The sequence below is a fragment of the Anarrhichthys ocellatus genome, unplaced genomic scaffold (assembly GCF_004355925.1).
Source record: "Anarrhichthys ocellatus isolate YVR2014 unplaced genomic scaffold, GSC_Weel_1.0 scaffold7, whole genome shotgun sequence".
Classification (NCBI taxonomy): domain Eukaryota; kingdom Metazoa; phylum Chordata; class Actinopteri; order Perciformes; family Anarhichadidae; genus Anarrhichthys; species Anarrhichthys ocellatus.
In genome coordinates this window covers 11,423,127-11,445,202 of record NW_022280037.1, presented here as the reverse complement: position 1 = coordinate 11,445,202, position 22,076 = coordinate 11,423,127, and the positions used below count along the sequence as shown (strand labels likewise).

The window sequence follows — 22,076 nt, the reverse complement described above, 5'->3', positions numbered from 1 at the left end:
GGTCCGGAAAGTATTTGCTAAGCATACTTACAGATTTAATTAATTTATATTGTAATGTGTATATAGTTTTAGAAATATTGTAGTTTAGACTTCCTGAGGATTTTTGCAGAGGGATTGCCTCACACACTTACCCAACAGACAAAGTAAGGGAGCTACAAACTAGTTACATTTTGATCAATTTCAAAAGTTACAAGCCCATCAAGTATTCTTCTTGTGGTGTAGAAGGCCTGAATATATTAGACTAGACTGACTGACATAACAAGATGACTTTCTCACAAGTCACGCTGAGCATTAAAATGATTACATCAAATCAAGAACTTAACATCTAGGAAATGTCCTGCATTTAGAAATTGAGACTGTGAAAGGATCTTGTGTTCAGCTTGAAAAACAGAATTACTGAGGATTTGTTTATGTGTTCTCTTCCTCCTTCGGTCCCACAGTCTTTCCAACAGGAGATCTCCCTCACTACGGCCAAGATCGAGCATATCTTCCACCAGGGAGAGGCGCTGATAGAGAAGAACGAGCCTCTGGATGCTGCTGTCATCGAGGAGGAGCTGGAAGAGCTGCAGCGCTACTGTCAGGAAGTGTTTGGTCGAGTGGAGCGCTACTACAAAAAGCTCATTCGGCTTCCCGTAAGAACTGAGATTGAGAGCATAGCAAAAATCGTACAATTTTATCAAACTATGATTTCACCATCTAATGTGGCTTGATTCCAGGCATCAAATAGGAGTCTAAATTAATTTTTTTACAGACTTAAAACTGTAATATGTTATGTCTGTGCTTTTTCTTCAGCTTGCAGACGATGATACCGAAGTGTCACTCTCGGACCGAGAGCTGGAGCTGGACGAGCCTTGTGATTTGTCCAGCCTACCGTGGGGCGAGCGTTTGGGGGATGGCTTCCTGTCACCTCTGCCCTCCTCTGGCCGCTCGGCCTCCCTGGCAGCCCAGCTCCGGACCGAGCGCTCAGGCAGGGACACCCCAGCCAGCGTGGACTCCATTCCCCTCGAGTGGGACCACGACTACGACCTGAGCCGCGGGCTGGAGAGCGCCAGCAGGGCCCTGAGAGAACAGCAGAGTGAGGAGGGAGACTTCCTCCAGCGGCCCGCCTCAGCCTTGTCAGGTTAGTTTCCAAACACACACAGCATTCTGCTTAAAGTTAAAGTGTTAACTGAGGCCTGAAGTGGTAAAACTCAAGTATTTCATAAGAAAAAAGCAAAGATCTACTAATAGTCAGAACAAAATTACACAAATATGTGTAGCAGAATAATATTTTTCTTCTTCACTGTCCAATTCATTATCTAGTGACCCGTTGCATGAGTCCAGCTGAAGTGTGATTGAGAGAGACACAAAGTGCTGTTCAATGGCCAACTTTGCTCTGCCTGAGCAGGTGGAAATCAAGAGTTTGCCTGCAGAAACTAAATGTTAGCAAGTATATATAAGTGGTAGAAAAAGAATATGTTATAAAAATCACATGTAGCATCAAATTCCAGACAATATGCACTAAAATACAGTTAAGTATAATGATGGGTCTGATTGTTTTAGAACAGTTTGTTTTAATAGACTTTTTATCTCAGCTCACGGTTTGGGTTTGATCCATGGACCAAGGAGACTTTGTTAACACTTGACATACAGTGTATTTTCTTGTGACAGATAACTAGCGAACTCCATCTCCATTCATCTGGTGGTGCATAAAACATCAGATGAATATATCAGTTAATCGGTTCATGGAGTCAAACGGTGTCATGCCCACTGCTGACTGTGTGTACTGTATAATGTTTCTTCCAGATGTAGTGATCCCAGAGAGCCCAGAGGCCTATGTTAAACTTACAGAACAAACATTGAGGTCCTCCACCGGTAGGCAACAGCAGACCCCAGCATGTCACAAGTGTTTGGGTCCAGAAATAACAGCTGCACACTGAGTGCTACCACACTTATAGCCTAATCACCGGCTTGGACTTTGATTTGTGTTGATTTCCTCTCTTATACAAACTTTGGGCACACGCTGTAACCAACGGCATCACTTTCTAACACCGAGGGATAGGGTCAATTCCATTTTTACTTCTTCAATTCACTGTTTCTGCGTTGGTTTCTAATTCAGCAGAACTGAAATGGAATTCAGCCTAACCCTTCTTTCTAACTGGCTTTCTTACTTTTGTTTGAGTGTGCTGTGTAGCTAACCTTCAGATTTTTTTGGACGTGATATTTGTGTTTCAGAAAAGCATGTTGTTTTATCGTCACGATGAACAAGTCTGAACTTCTTGCTGAAGGGATTGCAGATTTGTTTAAAGTCAACTTTTTAAAGGCTGCGTTCACACAGAGGCACATTGTGTAGGAAAAAATGCTTTTGAACTTAAAGATCGTGACTCCTAATATACGCAGGACAGGAGTGTGTGAGGTGGATCACTTGGCACCATGATCACCATCATTCTTTACTCTCCAAGTCTTGTGTTTCTCTGTCTGAACGGGGCCTTATCTCTTCTTAGGGTGTAAGAATATTTCAAGTAACCATTATAAATACAATACATAATCAGCAAAGATGACCAGTTGATGTTGTGTCTACAGGAGAGGTTGCCTCTACGGACTCACATCTTCACCCTCTGGATTCCAGCCGTTTCCACCTGCAACAAATGGACAGCGGTCGCAGCCGCACACCCACAGGCACAGAGCTGGATGCCTCGTATATGGGATATGTATGTGTTGCTCTTACAGCTAAATGAGGCCAAAAACAAATACTTCATAAATGTTTTTTGTTTGTTCCTCCAAATGTTGAAATGTATGTCTTATCATGAAATATGTAATATAATAAGCTTACACTGATTGCACTATGGAAATAGCATCGTGTAACCTAACATGCATCCATTCTGTAGATGCGGCTGCTGGGTGAGTGTCGGGGCAGTATTGACACAGTGAAGAGGATGGGCTTTGAGCTGAAGGAGGAGGAAGACGCGGTGTCTGGACTGGCAGATCCCAGTAGCTCAGAGTCCCAGACATCAGGTAATACGACACCTCAACCCATCCTGCATGCATACTATGTCCTACATTACCAAACATTTAAATGAATGTACATGAAAAGAAAAGGTTGAAATGTGTAAATGTTCCAGAGCTTTTATCCAGTGGGATACAACTCTGGTGAATTGAGCTTGGATAGTGAATCGTTTTCCTCTTACACCCTGTAATCTAGGAGTGATTGAGCGCTGGGAGCTCCTGCAGGCTCAGGACCTCAGCAAGGAGTTGCGCACAAAGCAGAACCAGCAGCAGTGGCAGCAGCTGAACTCTGACCTGAACAAAGTTTGGACTTGGCTGGGAGAGACGGAGGAAGAGCTGGAGCAGCAGCGGAGGCTGGACCTCAGCACGGACATCCAGACGATAGAGCAGCGCATCAAAAAGCTCAAGGTATTATTTTGTTGTTTTTTGGTAGTACCTATGCATGGTAAGTTTTGATCAATTTTAGTTCTCTCTTTTAAATATATACAGTTTTTTTTTGTCTGTTAAAGCAAAAACATAAATAAAATGTTTGTCTACAGGAGCTGCAGAAGGCATATGACAAGCGCAAAGCTATCGTGCTGTCCATCAATCTGTGCAGTGCTGAGTTTGTGCAGTCAGCCACAGAGGAGTCCCGAGAGCTGCAGGCCAAACTGAAAGACATGAACAACCACTGGGACAAACTGGGCAGCTCACTGGAGGAGTGGAGGTCTTCATTACAGGAAGCTCTCATGCAGTGTCAAGTAGGTGCCAGTCATCAGGATTAAGACAGGGAGCAGTTATTCTGAAAGTTAATGTGAGATTGTGAGCTGTAAATCATGCATGCAGCTGAAGCTCTACTTTTCTGATCCACATCTGACTTCCAGGACTTCCATGAGATGAGTCATGGTCTGCTGCTCTGGTTGGAAAACATTGACCGCAGGAGGAACGAGGTGGTTCCCATTGACCCCATCCAGGACAGTGACACTCTCCACGAGCATCATAAAACACTTACGGTACAGAAAATATTGTATCTGTAAATATATAAACACAACAATGATAGGTGATATTTTGGGTCATATTTTAACTTTCACATAAAAGCCTTTGTGGCTCTTCATCCCACACCTACAGTGCTTTGTCTCACCCGTTACGAGTTACCCTCTATTGGACAGTAGTTGATTATTTCGTAATAATCTTCATTGGTGATACAACAAGTTATTGCATCAAAAGCTGTAAAATGAATAAAACATAAAAGGGGTTACTTTTTTAGATAATTCGTTGGATCCTGATTAAACACTATGAATTAAAGTATCACAACATCTGTTTCAAATACAACAGGACTGCGTGAATAATCCCAGTTCTCCTGGTGTTTTAGAGTTCATGTTTCAAATTCTCAATCCCCCACAGCAAATCCGTCTGGAGCTGCTGGACTCCCAGCTCAAAGTCGCCTCGCTGCAAGACATGTCCCTCCAGTTGCTGGTCAACTCTCAGGGCAGTGACTGCCTGGAGGCCAAAGAGAAGGTTCATGTTATTGGGAACCGCCTCAAACTGCTGCTTAAGGAAGTAACCCGAGACCTCAGAGAGCTGGCCAAGATTCTGGACATCACAAGCAGTCAACAGGTAGATCTTCACTTACTATACACCTGTGCAGTGTTTTAGATTTACAAGGATTTCCTCTAGTTTGTTTTCTGAAGTAGATTTATGAAATGGAAGGCTGTTACTTGCCTACCACTGTCTGATATTTCATGCGTCTCTCTCTTGCCTTCTCTCTCTTTTGTGTAAACGTTTCCTTTGACAGGATCTGTCATCTTGGTCATCTGCTGATGAGCTGGACACCTCCGGTTCCCTCAGTCCTTTATCAGGAAGGAGTACGCCAAGTCGACGACGATCGGTAATGTATTCATCTACCTGTACATGCTGCTGTATGTGAAGCCAGGTGTTCGGTTACCCCTCTGAGACAGTGCATACAGTAACTTGTGCCCCAAATGCCCCGTTGAAGGCCATGTTCACCCATGTCATCCCAAGATCTCTCCTCACACCTTTCTACACCTCCACAACCTGCTCTACACTCCCTCCCTCTGATTTCTGAACTTTTTTCCAGCCTTTTACTCTTCATGCATGTTGTGTATTCCAAGAGCAAAATCCTGCAAGACAACTAGGGAAACCTCTCTTTCTAACTTTTTATTTCTTCTTCACTTCCTTGGATGACTTTTTCATTTCTAGCTATCACTTTTTCTCTCCCGGTATTTCAACACTAAGACAAACTTCTGTCCTATAAATCTTTTTTCCCAAATAAACTGTCCTCTAATTTCTTCTCAGTCTAGTTTTGGTTTGATCTCTGTAGTTTTACTCTCATGAATACTGGCTTTCATGACACTGCTAAATATACAAAAGAAGCATATAAGCTCTTGTTGTTATGATGTAGAAAGCATGACATCATATATGTTTTGTATTGTAGGCTGCAAGAATCAGTATTGATTCATTATGTATCTTGATATCAGTCCAAATAAGCATGTCGCTGCTTATATTATGTGTGTGAATGTCACTGTTATCAAAGAATCCATGCATCGCATTGCATAATTCCTAGCTGCCTATTTGCAATAAGTCTGTTGCACTCACAAGACGAAGCACTTCAAAGTAGTCACGCACTTTGAAAAAGCCAGATTCCTTGTTACCACGGTTTACAAAATCAACCTTCACATATGATTTTGTTGCTGCTCTTCTTTCATTTTGGGAGTTTTCTTTTCATCGGTAGCTTTGTCTTGATTTGCCTGGACTGAAACATACTTTCTTTCTTTTACCTTCCCCCCCCCCCCTGTTCATTGCAAACAGCAACGGGGCAAATGTAGTCTGTCACAGCCTGGACCCTCTGTGAGCAGTCCACAGCACAGGTACCTTTCTGTTGGTTTCTAGCACACCCAGAAGATAATGGAACTCGTCAGCCCATGATGCACTTGGAGGCCGATCCATGCTTTATAATCCTCCCCAACAACAGCTGTGATTTTAAAGATTAAAATAAAATCCCAATTTCAGTTTTTGTGCCAGATTAGCAGCTCATGATAGTGAATTCCATCATCTTCTGTCAGTCTAGACGCTCTGTGTAGGCTCGGTGATGAGGTGCAATGCAGCCCACACATCCTTGATAAGAGTTTCAAATGGGACGGTGCAAGGCCTCTTCTCCGGCAGTGTCCTTGGCTGCTTAATATCGCTAACCAGAGGGCATTTATTACGCATAACACAAATATTTCTCTATGTCTAACACTCCCTCGCTGTTACTGAGCGCACACACCCTTTTTCTTCAAATTGCCGAACCAGTAAATGTCTGCAATGAACAATGCAAAGGATGCAGTTTCTCTTTCTCGCTCTCTCACGCGCGCGCGCGTGTGTGTGTGTGTGTGTGTGTGTGTGTGTGTGTATATGTGCGTGCGTATGTGCGTGCGTGTGTGTGACAATTCTTCTTCTTCTGCTGCTGCTCCTATCTCACCAACTATCCACCATCTCCTCCCCCTCAGTCTGTCATCTGTGAGTCTCAGGTCTCCATTTGTAAAGTGGTAAGGGGCACTTTTGGTAACATAGGACATCCTGAGTATAATTCATACATCATGAATGTCCATGCATTCCTGGAGTCAGGGATCGTCAGGGATCAGCAGGAATTAAATGAATTTAGAGAGTACAGCAGGCCTGTTTTCTCTTAATTTAGATGAATAAATCAATGTTGTTTAACAGTAGGTAAGTGTGACTGAGCTTCTCTAGATTAATTCCCTTTAGCTGCCCGTGGCTTCTAACCTTTGAGGCTAAAAGAAGACAGTTTTGCTGAGGGTGATGGTGACTGTAAATTATATAATTAACTGGTATGACACTTTGGGAAATTTGTTTTTTTAGCTGGGAGCTCTTTTTGTTAGAACTGGAACCACGGAAGTAGGCTAGCTGTTTCCCACTGCTTCCAGTCCTATGCTAAGCTAGGCTAACCGTCTCATCCAACTCTCAGCAAAAAAGCAAAATAACATATTTCCCAAACTTCCTTCAGAAAAGCTTACCTCAACTACTTTGTCAAAGAGGCCGGTTCTAAGTGCTATTGCTCCTCTTGCCTCGGCACGCTTTGCATTTTTCAGCAGGACTTTCAAAGAGTCCTTTTTAAAACATATGTTACTATTGAGCTGACACTTGCAGCATGCCTTTTGTCTTTCAGCCTAACATCCTTTGCAAAGGAATGCAAGCTCACGTATTAAATGTATTTGTTTGGTGCAGGGTTGTACAGTATGTATGCTTTTGTGTGTCTTTGTACTTGTGTTTAGCCACCCAGTGTCAGTCAGCATGTAGATCACAGTGTGAAACATTGTCCTGACATTGTTTTTGAACCACGTTGGCGATGTCTTAGAAACACAGCATGGTGCCTATAAGCACTGTCACGCAGTTCCTCTATCGCTGAACTGAGGTCTTATTTGGATTGAAAATTGGTAGACAACAGATTACAGAGAAGTTCAAGTAAAGCTTGTTTATTAAATGAGACTAATTTAATCTGTCAGTTATTCTCACTGAGTTTATTCTTGTGGACAGAAAATAAAAACCCATTTAAGGTTGTTGTGATGTGATGACACAGGTCTAAAATTAGGAACTCAGATGTCAAAACAGATAGCAGGATTTTGTTCGTTCTTATTGATCCATGTGAGAAACTAAACGCCAGTCTGTGCTGCTGTGTTGTGAATGTGTGTGTTTGAGCAGGTCTCGCAGCGACGCTGGATCCGCTTCCTTCCCTTCTGACTCGGAGACAGCGCGTAGATCCTCGTTTCTGCGGCGCGTCCTCTGGGTCGCGTTGCCTCTCCAGCTCGTCATGCTCCTGTTGGTGGTCTTTGCCTTCCTGCTGCCAATGACCGAGGAGGACTACTGTGCTCAATCCAACAACTTTGCTCATTCCTTCTACCCGATGCTCAGCTACGCTAACGGACCACCTCCAGTGTAGACTGGCTGTGCGAGCATTTCATTTCAGTACTCGTGCATCTGTATGACTTGACTTGAAATTACATTGATATCCTTTTGAAAGGTCAATCATGTTGGGAGCAAAAAAATGATCTTGGTCATCCATTTGTGCTGCAGAAAAAACAGCTGCCATCCACATTAAATATATTTGTGTGTAGCACATAGGAACAAGCATCTGACTTTGTTACTCTGTGTAATGCTGTGTCAATTAAGGAGCATCTTTGGTGGAACTAAACTGAAGACACAGTGGACATTGCTGAATGAACTGGAGATCAACTCAGTGGCATATACATGAGATGTGTCAGTGGATAACACCAAAGGGAAATGCTGAAATTTAGCCTGTGAATTTGCTTGAAACTCAAAAATTTGTAAAACAAACACAAAAAACATTTAATATATCTTACATTGCGCTTATTTTTTTACCTGTATTTTGGCATGCAGTTCTGACCTTTGCTTTTATTTACTTATCTCCGTCATTGTGTCCATCTTTAACTTGAGTTACATTGATACACGTAAGATTATTTTAAGCCAAGTCGTGTGTTTTAATATCAAAGCCAGACACATTTCAAGAGTTTAATCTTCAACATCAGTCACCCATTGTCTTTATACGTCTTACTGTTTTATTTTTCAACAAAATATTAAACAGGACTTTAGGATTGAGAAATATGAAATATAGAACTATTGTATATTTTGTATGACCGTCAGTATCAAATGTATAACAGTCGAGGATTATTTAACATGTGTATATAATGGTTACAAATGAATATGAAAAATGTATGTATATGCGACCATCAAAAACAATGAATGCCAAATCATCATGTTTATATTTGTCTTTTTATTTAATTTTTTATGTGATTTTACATGTTTAACATTTTTTCAGTGAATCAAATTTCTTCAGATTTTTTTTCAAAACACAAATAAGGAAATATGATGTTATATGATTTGATTTATTTTGATGTACTTTTTAGACAACAAGAATACATTAACATTTAAACACAGTTTGGCTTAAGTATAATGTATAAATCTAGGCTTCGTTAAGGGGATCTGCTTCCCCTGGATAAGCAGACGTGGAGGTAGGAAGATCAAAAGAGGAGCTGGTAGGAAGGTCCTGGCTTTGGGCGAGATGAGGCCTCTGGTGAGTAGGACAGTGCCAGGGCAGATTAACATGATGATGATGATGAAGGTGGTGCTGGTGATGATGAGGGTGAAGAAAGGTCTCCAGCGATTTGATGATTTCATAGTTTGGAAGAGCCAGAGCTGTGGCATCCAAACCCAACATCTGGGAAACAACCATCCGGAAATCCACCGACTGAACGAGAGAAAAGAATATTGAGTTTCATTTAACAGCTTTTTACAATTGCTAAGAAACAGTTTCTGAAGTCAGCGCTCTCTTTGTTGAAACTCTACACACAAAAAGCAAAAACATGATCACAAATTAAAAAGTATCTTATCAGCACACACGTCAAAACTATTTAAACTCCTCTAAAATTGTATTTTTGTCAAAACACCAATAAATAGCTCTTTCCACAAGCCAACTGTACACTGATACTGTGCTAAGTATAAAACACTATTATCTGATCTTTGGCATTTTCATTTGTAGCAGACTGTGAATACAAATACAATGTGTTTATTCTCAATACTCGTATACTCACAACAGTATCGCACACAGTTACTTTAACTGAAGATGACATGAACATAGTCACTGCATTGTACTGTAAACAATAATGTAATTACAGTCCTCCAACTCTCCATTGCTGTGCACACCAAAAAGCAAACCTGAATTATGTGTGTGTTTTAAAATGTCTTGTAAAGTGTAAAGCATACAAAGTGCTTAAAGTTTAGCATCACTGGTCAATAGACAGATAGATAGCTACATGAGATAGTGGTTTCAACAGTTTTTGTGTCCTTTCAATCACAAAACAAAAACTATAAAGGCATAAGAAGTATTCCAACTGTAAATATCACCACACTATTTGAAACTCTTTGTTCAGATGTTGCATCGTTCCCTCACCTCTCTCTCGCTGTCGGACAGCTGAGTCAGGCTCTGTCTGAGCGAGGTGAGTTGTTGCTGGTCCTCTCTGCTCTGCAGGTCTGAGCTCACTGTGTTCAGCTTCTTCTCCACCTTGGCCTTCCCGTCCGCCAGCTGATCCAGCCTCTTGTTCTGCTCCTGCATGGCCCGACTCTGTTCCACGGCTTTCAACTTGGCACGTCGGACAGAGGTGTTCAGTGCAGCAACTGTTATTCATTGGCTTTATTGCTCTGTAATACTCTGATACTTAAAAAATATATACATGGTAGTTCTCAGAACCAACCTGCAGTATAACCCGCTCCTTTCACCCACACATACACAGACATAAACACAAATAAATTATGAGGTGAAAATGCCTCTGTATTTATTGTAAGGGGCCTGAACCCCTCTCCCCTCTACCTTGAGCTGACTGGTGTGGGACAGCTGGGCCTCGAGCTCAGTGTTGGACAGCTTGGTAGCCTTCAGCTCGCCTTGGAGACGCTCCAGTTTTTTCTGCAGCCTCCTGGCCTCCAGATGAGCATCACCTCGTTCCACAGCCAACGCTGAACGGCTCCTCTTCTCCTCCTCCAGCTCTGACACCTTCTTCCTCAGGAGCTGGATGTGGAGTCCTTTGCTCTCTAGTTGGTCTTTCTGCAACTTCAACTATTGGGAAAAGGAACATTTTGACTACAGGCGCATTGCTGGTCGTGCCGACACAACGACTGTTTTGCATTTGTGCGTTTAGAGAGGAAGTTTTCATCACAACCTAAATAAAAGATGTGATCTTCAAACACCATTCAGCACATTTGTATGAGCTTCTGATTGGTTGTTTGAAACCGTGACAATGAGAGTAATTACACTCCAAGTTCCAAGCCCACCTTTCGCTGCAGACTGTAGGTCAGACTTTTGCTCTCCACCAAAGCAGTTGCCTCTTGTTTGACAAGCTGCTCTGCCCGTGACAGGATGAGTTGTAGGCTCATGTCGAAGCCTAGATCCACAGCAATACTGTCGACCTTCATTGTCTCTGACAGCTGTTCCAGGAACTCTTCATACTGTTAAAAAGAAACACTAAGTAATAATGGATGGAAGACTACTGGATACTTCTGTCATCTCAATACTTTTTCTTACGTATTTACCAGTAGCTGTAAATTCTTTTCTCCTGATTTTACTCACATGCTGTTTGCTGTGTCTCAGCCCGTCACGCTGCATGTCTGCTGCCAACAGCTCAGTCTCCAGACCTTGCAGTCGTTCCCTCAGGTCCTGGACTCGCTGCTCTGCAAGCTGAGCCCTCTGCAGTGCACCGTGCTGGAGCTCCGTCCGCTCGCTCAGCTCCTGAGAGATGTGACACAGCCTGGCTTCTATCTCTGAAAAAGACTGCCTCCAAAAAATGTAGTAAGGATGCTATTTATCTTGGAGGAGGAGTGCCTTTTTGAGACATGGAAACCCAAGATTTAATGTAATGGGAAATGTGTTGGAAAGTAACTAAATACATTTTCTCAAGTGCTGTATTTAAGTACAATTACACTTTTTACCCCACTGCATTTATCTGAAAGAGGTACTACTTACTTTGTTAATCAATATTTAAACTTATTATAAACACTTAAATTGCATCTTATAGAGTAAATTAAACCGCCCAACAAAATGAACAAAATTAGCTCTACCACAAATATATTAAAAGGCTTCTTACACTGTAGTGAAATATCAGAAATAACAATAATATTCAATGAAAAATATATTTTAAAGAAGTGAGTGTATGTTCAAAAAGCCATAGGCTCTAACATGTTTCAGTTCGTTTCAGTAGGGCAATACTTGTAATATAAAGAAGAACTTTATTGTGAAAACAACTTGTTTCGACTTGGGCTCTCTCAATAAAGTTGTTCATATTTGAATTTCTGGAAGTTTGACCTTTTAAGACTTCTTTCCTTTCAGCTTGTGCCAGAAATCCCTGCTCTGGTTCCTCACCTTATTGCAGACATGATCCAGGTTGTGTAAAACGTCTTTCTCTGTGTGCAGGATGACGTTCTCAGACTTCCCCTGCAGCAGGCCTGCCACTTTTTTCAGGAACATCTGTAGCTTCTCCTCAGCTGCCTGGCTCTCTCCTTGGCTCGACTGTAGCTTTCTTTCAAGCTCCTCCACCTGTTTCTCCAAACAGCGGGACTCTCTCCTCGCTGCTTCTATGACTCTCTTGCTGGCGTCAAGCCGCTCCATTAGGGTTCCCCTCTCCATCTCAACGCTCCTCCTGCCCACCACCAGGTCGTCTAACTCCTGAACACACAATGTTGTCAGATGTTTAATATAAGACCATGTCCAGGAGAAACTTTGATATGGTTCTTAATGGTTCCAGTGCAGAACTGCGCACCAGGGCTGTAGCAAAGACACCAATGTATTCTTTGGGTGGGATTTTGTTTTTTATTAACCTGGGGGTAGTATTCATTAATTAACGCAATTAAAAACTTACACATGGAGGTTATTTTATAGGTTGATTCCAGTATTTATATACTCAATTTGACTACTGTTAAACCAACTAAATAAATCAATGACATTAATCACTATCTACCCACAAAAGGTTATTCCTTGATGTGTGGAGTAGGCAAAAACGTATACCTAAAAATCCCTGGAAACGTTTAATAAATAAAAAATCTAAAAAATCTAAATATTTTATAGACTTTTCTTTTGGTGTCTGGGCAGACTTTTTTGATGGGTGCACTGTACTATGTCGTTTTAGAATAAACTTGTGTATGGAGAGTTCAGGAGCTGTGTAAGTACCCCTTTTAGTGACCCGAGAGCTGCTGCACTGCTGGCAGCCTTCCTCCTCTCTCTGTCCAGTTCTGCCACCAGCCTCAGCACCGTCTCTCTGCTGGCTCTACACTCCACCTCACAGGATCTCACACTCTCATCCAAAACAGCAATTCTCATCTTCAGCCTCTCCCTCTCGTGAGACTGGTCCACCTAATCATTTTTAAAAAGCATTCCAGAGATATAATTTATAATAACTTTATAATTGTATAATCTGTAGTAGGACATTTATCAATTATAAGCTTAAGAAGCTCAACATCAGGTGCAATTTAGTTCCTGCTCGATAACAAATATGTGTCATAAAGATAGTTATAATTCATTTATGTTCTGTTAGCATACCTCTTCAGAGGTTTCCATAACTTCCATGATTAGAAGTGTTGCAGGGGAAGTGAAAATATTAGAGAATTGTCTCTGTTTAAGAAGTCTCCTGGCAACAGCAAACACAAGCTATACCAGACTCCACCAGAGGGGGTGCTGTAGCAGTGACAACGTCTGACACTATACAGTAAATAACAGAAAATATATGTAATTGATAGCTTATAAAACAGTGAGAAAATGCATTAAATAACACTAAAAAATGATGCATGTGAAGGTTAACTCAGAGATATTCATTTTGAAGCCCTAAGTTAAGACTTTAAGGTAGCCTATTGTAGGGCACCAACTTGAGTCTTCTCAATTCACTATTCACAATACAGTAATTACATTTAGACTGTACGGTATGTTGCACAAGGCATGATGATTGTTGCCACTTGTTCAGTTCAGTCCTTGCAAGTATATCATTTATGATACATTCAGTTTCACTTGGGAATTTTGTCAAAATGACAAACATACTATAGTGAACTATAAACAGTTCCTGACCATTTAAAATGATGTAAGGTCTACATTTGACATCTTATCACATGTTATTATTGCTTTAGTGTGGACATGAGTGTGCTTATTCACTGCAAATATCCAGTATTCACAAGGAAATGCTAAAGACTTGAGAAAAGTCAGAAATTAAAAACAAATATATTGTGTAACATAAATGAAGGTGGTCCCAAACTGTAGGTTGGAAACCACTGGCCGGTGAATAGCTTTTAACTATGGTACATTTTGGGGGAACATTTACTGCATTTATCAGACAGCCAACAGTAAAGAGATGACAGGAGGTGAGAGGAGAGAGATGAGGAAGGACATGCAACAGACGTCCCCAGTCGGATGTAAACTGGATATGTTGTGTGGCTCATGGTTTAACCCCTGCAGTAGTTAATGATGCTTGACATAACTAATTTAACCGAAACTTAAATATGACAAATTGATTTTAACTGCATTTTTTTTAAAGTGTAATACTCTGTCAGTGGACCCAGAGGTCGTGACTTTCAGCCCTGGTGCTTGGCAGCAACGCATAACCTGCCAGTCAATAATCGGGGCCGACTACGGCCTGGGCAATACGTTGGGACGTCACCATAAACAGGAAATGAGCCGCAACAAAACTTTATTAGCAAACAGCAAACCCATGCAGCGAACACGCCTCCTGTGTCTGTCTCTGTCATGCCGCTGTACTCACAGTTACACATGAACAAAAACCGTTGTTTTCGGACGCGTTGAATCATTCGACTCCTGTTGAATCGCTTATTTTCTTCATTTACCGGTAAGCTAACCAACGGCTAACGGCTACATATCGGTTAGCCTTGACGTTACACACTGATCTGTGATTTGCTAGCACGTCCACCACCTCCTCTGTTGGCTTGTAACTTAGTTGAAGTTATAGCTCCAGGTACTCAACCGTATTTATTTAGTGTTTTGCTCTCACAGTGTATTTGAAATGGTTATATCGTAAGCAGACTTAACGTTACTAGTGAAGAGTGTGATATCTAACGTTAGCTAATGTAGTCAAGGTCAGTGTAGCTTATTCTGGCTTCAATTTTTATACTAACATTGGATTAAAGATGTCTGAAATTACATATTTAAGTGTATGTGCTAATAGATCCAGGTTGTGGTTCCAGAGTGCTCTGTAATGCATACACAGTAGAGTATAATACATTATGATGCATCTTCTGAAGGTACACTGTTGGCTGTTTCCTGTGTTGAAGCTGTCAATGCTAAGATGCTCCTCCGGAAGTTGTGGTCCAGACTGGGAGCCCAGCTGCCAGCAGAGTGGAGACCAGTCTGCGTCTGTACCTCGGCCTGTCTCTCCCAGTCCGTCCAACCACACAAGTATGAATCCACACCCAGGACTCACTCAAACTGGTCTGCTCCAAGGATCTTTTCAAGACCCTTTCATTTAAACACTCTTCACCAACAGCTGGAGCGTACCAGACGTGTTCCGCCGGCGTTAGTTGGGTTTAACAGTAACAGCAGCACTTTGATAACTGACCCTGAGATGCTGACGAAATGTGGAATTGGACAGAAGCATTTTTATTCACCCGACCTTGTGAAGTCGGTGTTAAAACCGAGTTTAAAACCGAGTTTAAAACCAGCAGCGGTGCCGGTGAAAAGGGTTCCCAAAGGACCAAGAACGAAACAACCTTCCAGAGCCAATCAGCCCTCCCTGAACGTGGACATGGTGATTCAGCCGTCTGATAATGACGGATCTTTCTAAGTGTTCATACACGTCTTGCTTGTGTTTTAGTGATTAATTCAAACCTGTGTTTCTCTGTAGGATATGATGCAATGTATTGCCTTTGCAACAGCAGATCAGTATCATTTGCCAACACTTTGCCACGACTTGATCAGCCACGGCTTCCATGAGCTAGATTTACCAAGAGGTATGATTCAAAAAAATATTTATGGAATACAACATTCCTGGGAATTAAATGTGATTATATGCTGCTCGGAACAACGACCACATTTAATGAAAAACACGTTTTAATTGCAGATGCCTCAAATGTGCTGGTGATAAGCACAGAGATGGCTGCAAAACCAGATGACGACGCTCTAATGTTCTTCTTCAGGTGTATATATATACACACACAATATTTCCATACCTAAGTTTAGATATTGTTTTATTTAGGCAATGTTCTTGTTGATGCACTGATAGTTCGTTGTTTTGTTAGATGAATTAATGGGTTGTAGAAAATATTTATATTGAAAAAAAAAATGGCAATTACTATCATTAATAAAAAATATAAATGATATTGGCAATGATTATTTATATATATATATATATAGATATATATCTATATATATCTATATATAGATATAGATATAGATAGATATAGATATAGATATATATAGATAGATAGATAGATCCAGCTGTAATTACAGTGTTATGGCAATTTTCTGTTTAATTTTTGGTAAATTACTGACTGACTTTTCTTTCTGTCATTTCAGGGAAGGCTCAGTCGTTTTCTGGAATGTTGAGGAAAAAATGGTTAAAAAAAAGCAACATTTTTTTTTTTAAGTATAAAATTGAATTACTTGTAATCCTTGTTTACTTTGTTACTGTAGCATACTTCTTGGACAATGTGCATATTTTCTGTCTCTACAGTTGAAAAAGGTGTTGAGAATATTGGAACGTCATGAGATCCAGCCCTATGAAGTAGCATTAGTCCACTGGGAAAATGAGGAGATTAACTACACTGTTGGAGAGTACGTTGATACTCACTCACTCGCTCATTAAATACGTTGTATTATTATGCACATGTGCTCCATACTTTCTGTATTTTTTCTCTCTTCTTCAGGGGAAACACGAAGCTTGAGCGCGGCAACTTTATCCTGAGTGACAAGATGGAACAACATGAAGCGGTTCTGGAGAAATTTGCATTTTCAAATGCGCTATGTTTGTCTGGTGAGAGCCGGCGCTCAGACTATAAATCACAAAGATTTGAATTGTTATGTTCCAGCACTGAGTTTAACCGCATGCTTTCTCTTCCAGTGAAGCTGGCGATATGGGAGGTGTTCTTAGACAGCTTTGTGGAGTCAATTCAATCAATTCCAGAGGTACAGTGGACACAAAGAAATCCTGAATAATAGATTATCTGTAATGGTTGTTTGTTTGTGCGGAAGGTAGACCATGCATCAGTGCTCCACTTAATGCTAATGTCCTAATCTGTTTATCTCGTTAGACGCTGAAGTCTGGCAAAAGAGTTAAATTGTCCTCTGCAGAGGTTATGAAGAAGATAGGTGAACTTTTCAGCTTACGGTAAATTCTGTTTTCTTTAAATAGCAGTTTGTTTAGAGAGAACTGTGTCTTTTCCTTTTCTCTTTTTTCAAGGTTTAAGGCAAAACTTTCCAGTTGTTTCCGCTTTAAACTTCAGATTTGTATTTTTTTGTATTTGTCAGGATATCAGTAGCAGAAATTTGCTCACATCCATGTATTTTGTTGTTGTTGCCACTCATTGTTAGGTAATTACAATTCTAAGAACCATTGCCGGTCTGCTGGGGTGACAGACTGTTTAAAACCTTTTGTATTCACATGCTTCTCGGACAGACACTGTATAAACCTGAGGTCGGACCTGCTCATCACACCTGATTTCTACTGGGACCGAGAAAACCTGGAAAAACTCTACGACAAGACGTGCCAGTTCCTCAGCATCAACCGCAGAGTCAATGTAACTAAAGCTGCTCCTGAGAATAATGTGGCGCCATAGTGGTAATGTAGAGACTCATTCTGGCACTACGCTTCTGATCTCAGTGAGAAACATTTGTCTGTGTTTAGGTCGTGAATGAGAAGCTGGAACATTGTTCACAGCTAACGGATTTGATGAGGAGCCACCTGAGTGAGAAGCACAGCTTGAGGTTGGAGTGGATGATAATCATCCTCATTGCTATTGAGGTAAGGAGATAAGAGATCCTTTGTGCCCTTTGTTTATTCATCACATCAAACCATCCAAAAACATCCTCATGTGAACATTGGTTAGTCTACTTTAATTTGATTAATTATAAGATAATATAATTCATTAAAATTCTCAAAATATTAGTTTAAGCTTATTTGTTTTTGTGTTTTTCTCGTAGGTTATGTTTGAACTTGCAAAAATGATCTTCTAAGCGGCTCCTCCAACAATACACAAATCTATAAAGGACACTGTGGAGAATGCTGCACTGTACACATGTACTATGTGTGACAATGTTTTCTGGAAGAAACTGCAATTTAATGTCTTACTTTTCCTGTTACACAGTACATTCATTTCAGCAACACACAATCACGTTTTCTTTGAAAAAATGAGATGCGCTAATTTTTTTTAAATTTATGAAGTTCAGGAACTCCAACTGTGAGTGCTGTATTATAAAAGATGCAATAAAGTGTTTTAAATGTTATGTTGAATGTTTGACAGCTGTGTTTCAGTGTTTGCATGTACAGTATCAACTTATTGAGAACATTATTAGTCGAGTAGAATGTCTAAAGCTAACTTATGATCACTAGAGGTTTCAATATACAAGAATAATTTGTAATAAAAGACGTACTTGAAATAACCAGGTATGAATTTATTCCAATAAAATAGTTTATACATATATGTAAATATATAAACACACAACTCGGGTTTATGTTTTGCATTTTGTAATTATTTAACATCAAAGATCAGCAAGAATTTTCCATTAACGTCCGTATATGTGGAAATAAATCGTCTCCTTAAGGTGTTTGAGGTTTACACACAAACCACTGGGAGATAGAACGGGATGAGTAAAGCTGCCATCATTGTTTAAGGCTTTGCTGATTACAATTGAATTAATGATAAATACATATGTGAAGATTCATTTAACTTCAAACAAAAATAATCTTAACTTGCCACAGTAAAAATTCTGGTAGATTAAAAATGAGCACATGAGTGTATAAGCATTAATCATTATGTACAAGATAGTTTACAGTAATAGTATGTTCAGCTCTGCCTATAGTCTTTACCTGCATTGACCTGTTTAAGTGATGAAGCAAAACAGTTTATGAGCACAGATGATACAGTGAAATATATACATATACTATTTAGGTCAAAATAAATGAACAATTGTCCAGTGCCTGGTTTATGTACATTATGAATTAATGTTTTTTAATACTTACACAAATCTATTTGAAGCACAAAACTGCTAACAAGAATGCTGTCTTATACTCTTAGACATTCATCTAAAAAAAGATCTAAATAGATCTTTGCAAAAACATGATTTATAATTGAAAAGATTTGACATGATTGGAAAATTGCACTATAAAGAAACAGCTCATGAGAATGCTTGAACAAAGCTATTGGATAATGGATGTAGTTCACTGTCAAACCTCTAGAATCACACTGCATGCACCCTGAGCCAAGCGTAGCAGTTCTCCAGTTGATGTTGCTCGTACTAGATCTCTCTCATTAATCGCACACATTATGATAATAATAAGTTGAACAAAATGTCAAATAAAAGCAGCAGAATGCTGTTTCCTGTAAAGTTCTTCTACCACTGTCAGCGCTACTCTTTAGTGGCTTTTTGAAAATTTCTTACAAACTTGAGTGACTTCCTTTTTGATTGTCCAACCTTGAAAAAAAAAAAAGTAAGATATTAATTCATTTGGAAATTCCATTAAATGTGATTCATGATTTAATAAGTGTACTGGAATAAAGAGTTGAATAATGGGACAAATCTTGCAAAAATTACACTAAAACAAGAGTAAAGTGATCGGCTTACCGGTTAGTGACACTGAAGTCGAGCAGAATTAATTTCACTCCATTGTTGTGACACTCACAGTTTCAGTTTCAGGATGCTCGGGTGCAACAGCAAAATCTTCACCTTCGCTATCAGTTTCACATCTTTCTACTGTTTTGTGCATTTTCTGTTGACTTTCCTCTTCCTCAGTCTTGGATTTAGAAGCCATTTCAACCTCATGTTCAAGTCCTGCCTTTGCCTCTTGCTCGCTTTCTGTCTGAGGTCCAACAGATTCCTCCACCTCAAGAAGGCACGCCTCTGTTTTCTCTTGAGTGTAGATGTCTTCCTCAGCATCCATCCACACATCCTGGTCCAACTCTTTCTGTTTAGCAGGCTCTTTTGTTTCTTGCTCACACGCTTCAGAGAGTACTGGCTGACTCAGGGACTCTTCTGTTTTCTCTGTTTGCCTCACTGGTTCTTTTGTTTCTGTTGCCTGGACACTGGAGTTTACTGTCTCTGTTGATTTGATTTGTTCGTCTGGTTCCATCGCTTGGATGCTGATATCCAGCACTACAGGTTGAGTCGTAACCACGGCTCTTTCCTTTGAATCTAAGTTTGCCGCTAGTTCTGTGGTTCCTGTAGCCTGAACAGCGACCTCCATTAACTCTATTTGTTTGGCTGTCCTTACGGGTTCTACTACCACTACTGCCTGAACTCCGAACTCAGACACGTCTGTCTTTTTCACAGGTTCAGATCTCTCTGTTGTAGGTGGGGAAGCTGGTTCATTTGCTTGCCCAAACTGTATGTTGAGTTTGAATTCAATTGAAAGACTTGAAGGGGACTCCACGTTACCTATCGACGAGATGACTCCAGTGTATTCGGGTGCTACTAATCCAGTGTTATTAGGTGTTACAATCGGAGCTTGGGTAATTTGTGTTTCTTTGTGAATCACTTGAATTGATTTTACCTCTTCTACTACGACACCTGCTTCTGATTTTTCCTCCAAATGGTCTTTTTGATCATGGATAGAAACATCTAAACATGGTGTAACGTCAGGTGTGTGCAGATCCTCAGTCACTTGCTGTCCAGTTGCAGCGACGGCACTGATTTCCGTAGACGTTTCATCTTGTCTTTCATGGAAAGATGCATTACTATCAGCCATCTCTTTTTGATCCTCAACTTCATTTGATTCACTTTTAACCATCTCACTCACTTCGGTCACAGCATCTGGCTGTTCAATACCATCTTGTCCCAAGTTGACAACCAGTGATTCAGGTGCTGTCTCTGGTAAGTTTTCCTTTACATGTTGAATGACTTCTTGAATGGTCACCTTGTTTTGCTCATTAATTAATTCCTCTACAATCTCTGGAGTTGCGGAGAGACTGTCTACCTTTTTAACATTTTCATGACAAACATCTATGACTTCTGTTTCCCCTACCTCTACCACTGTGTCCACAATTGTTTCAGCTGATTTGATATCATCATTGACCACCTGTACTTGAGTTATGTTATTATCCTCAAACTCTACTGATGGCACGTGCATCATCACAACCACACTGCCTTCCTCAGCTGTCTCAGCCTTATCGTCTTTCACTAATGCTGTGGCAGTCTCGACTTCCTCCTCAAACAGTAGCTCACTTGTGACTCTTTCTATCGAGAATTCAGTAATGGGTGATGTTTTCTCTATCAAAACATCAGGTATTGCAGTTGAGACATTTTTTATATTACATATGACTACATGCGCCACTAGGGCATGCTCAACTGCAGAAGTCAGTTGAGCAGTGCCTGAAAACGTACTTTCTGTTTCTCCCTCAACGTCGACTTGCCCTGCACTGAGATGCACTTCATGTTTGGGTTCATTTGTAACTGCAGCGTTGTCTACACATGGTGCTGGACTTTCTTCGGTTAATACAGTCTTTTCTAGTACCTGGACATTACTTTCTTCCTCATTCACAGAGGATACACAAACTGCTGTTAATGTTAATAACTCGTCTACACCTTCAGGTATGCAATCTTCCTGCTCAACCCCAACATCTTGTGTAATACTCTCAGTTTCCTGATCCTTTGCTCTCTCCAAAGAGGAACCCAGTTGTGCCACACCTTCACCCTTAAGTCCATCTGTAACTGAAGCAATGACACTGTCAATGTTTGGTTTATGAACGTCATCTAACAATATTTGCTTCTCAAATTCCTGAGCACTACCTCCCTCAATACTTTCTATGACTGCATGCATACACATCGATGTCCCTTCATCAGGGTTTGTTTCAGTTACATGATCTTTGACATCCGATGGTAATACTTCTGGTTCTTGGGCATGTTCTGTTTTGGCAGCTTCTACTGGTAGTTTTTCTTCTGTCTCAACTTCATTTTCCTGTCTGGGTTCATCTGTAACTGTTTCCACTACTGGAATATCCCCTGATGTTACTTCCTTTTCAAGTGAAAAAAGGATTCCCACCTTTGAATCTAATGTGGCTGCTTGCTCAGCTTGTAGTACTTCTGGTTCTTGAACATGTCCAGTTGTGGAAGAATCCACTGGCTCAAGGCTGGCTTCAGTGGGAGGTATTCTTTCCTCTTTGGGTTCATCAGTAACTGTTTCTCCTTCTGGAACATCCTCTGGTATAAGCTCTTTTACAAGTGATTGAACACTGCCCTCCTCTGAATATAATGTTGGTGCTTGAACAGCCTCTAATACATCTGGTGCTTGAACAATTTTCAAAACATTTGCTGGTAGTTCTTTGTTTTCTGGCTCAATACTGACTTCAGTGAGACCCTCTGCCATCTGTTTGGGTTCATCTATAAC

The 22,076-nt window shown here is 40.6% G+C and overlaps 4 protein-coding genes across 17 annotated transcripts in view; 2 read left to right on the top strand and 2 right to left on the bottom strand.

Moving 5' to 3' along the window:
* Positions 1-8,341, top strand: part of syne1b (spectrin repeat containing, nuclear envelope 1b) — a 77,530-nt gene extending 69,189 nt beyond the window's left edge. For 10 of the 13 annotated variants that reach the window (XM_031847268.1, XM_031847273.1, XM_031847271.1 and 7 more), the window contains 12 exons: positions 441-632; positions 793-1,120; positions 1,786-1,854; positions 2,563-2,690; positions 2,868-2,994; positions 3,182-3,393; positions 3,525-3,725; positions 3,849-3,977; positions 4,369-4,581; positions 4,760-4,852; positions 5,794-5,852; positions 7,684-8,341. In XM_031847268.1, the coding sequence (XP_031703128.1) occupies positions 441-632; positions 793-1,120; positions 1,786-1,854; positions 2,563-2,690; positions 2,868-2,994; positions 3,182-3,393; positions 3,525-3,725; positions 3,849-3,977; positions 4,369-4,581; positions 4,760-4,852; positions 5,794-5,852; positions 7,684-7,921 (1,989 nt within the window). In that variant the 3' untranslated portion in view covers positions 7,922-8,341. The remainder of the gene's footprint in view (positions 1-440; positions 633-792; positions 1,121-1,785; positions 1,855-2,562; positions 2,691-2,867; positions 2,995-3,181; positions 3,394-3,524; positions 3,726-3,848; positions 3,978-4,368; positions 4,582-4,759; positions 4,853-5,793; positions 5,853-7,683) is intronic. The other 3 variants (XM_031847272.1, XM_031847276.1, XM_031847277.1) reach the window with 3 other exon arrangements.
* Positions 8,342-8,962: 621 nt separating this feature from the next.
* ccdc170 (coiled-coil domain containing 170) lies at positions 8,963-13,108 on the bottom strand. Its single transcript, XM_031847386.1, has 8 exons — positions 13,082-13,108; positions 12,713-12,886; positions 11,909-12,211; positions 11,120-11,320; positions 10,825-10,998; positions 10,367-10,609; positions 9,950-10,138; positions 8,963-9,247 (listed from the first exon to the last, which is right to left on the bottom strand). The coding sequence occupies exons 1-8, from the start codon at positions 13,106-13,108 to the stop codon at positions 8,963-8,965; spliced, it is 1,596 nt and encodes a 531-aa protein (XP_031703246.1).
* Positions 13,109-14,214: 1,106 nt separating this feature from the next.
* rmnd1 (required for meiotic nuclear division 1 homolog) lies at positions 14,215-22,065 on the top strand. Of its 2 annotated transcripts, none has more exons than XM_031847394.1 (12): positions 14,215-14,372; positions 14,815-15,287; positions 15,384-15,489; positions 15,600-15,675; positions 16,055-16,094; positions 16,212-16,312; positions 16,405-16,511; positions 16,599-16,663; positions 16,789-16,865; positions 17,154-17,274; positions 17,382-17,498; positions 17,678-22,065. In XM_031847394.1, exons 2-12 carry the CDS (start codon positions 14,829-14,831, stop codon positions 17,708-17,710), a joined length of 1,302 nt encoding a protein of 433 aa, XP_031703254.1. In that variant the 5' UTR covers positions 14,215-14,372; positions 14,815-14,828; the 3' UTR covers positions 17,711-22,065. The 2 variants fall into 2 exon arrangements, with proteins under 2 accessions (XP_031703254.1, XP_031703255.1); XM_031847395.1 differs by having other exon boundaries at positions 14,785-15,287.
* Positions 18,128-22,070, bottom strand: LOC116383463 (uncharacterized). The gene is made up of 2 exons (XM_031847345.1): positions 19,319-22,070; positions 18,128-19,168 (listed from the first exon to the last, which is right to left on the bottom strand). Exon 1 carries the CDS (start codon positions 22,053-22,055, stop codon positions 19,353-19,355), a length of 2,703 nt encoding a protein of 900 aa, XP_031703205.1. The 5' UTR covers positions 22,056-22,070; the 3' UTR covers positions 18,128-19,168; positions 19,319-19,352.
* Between the last annotated feature and the right edge of the window lie 6 nt (positions 22,071-22,076).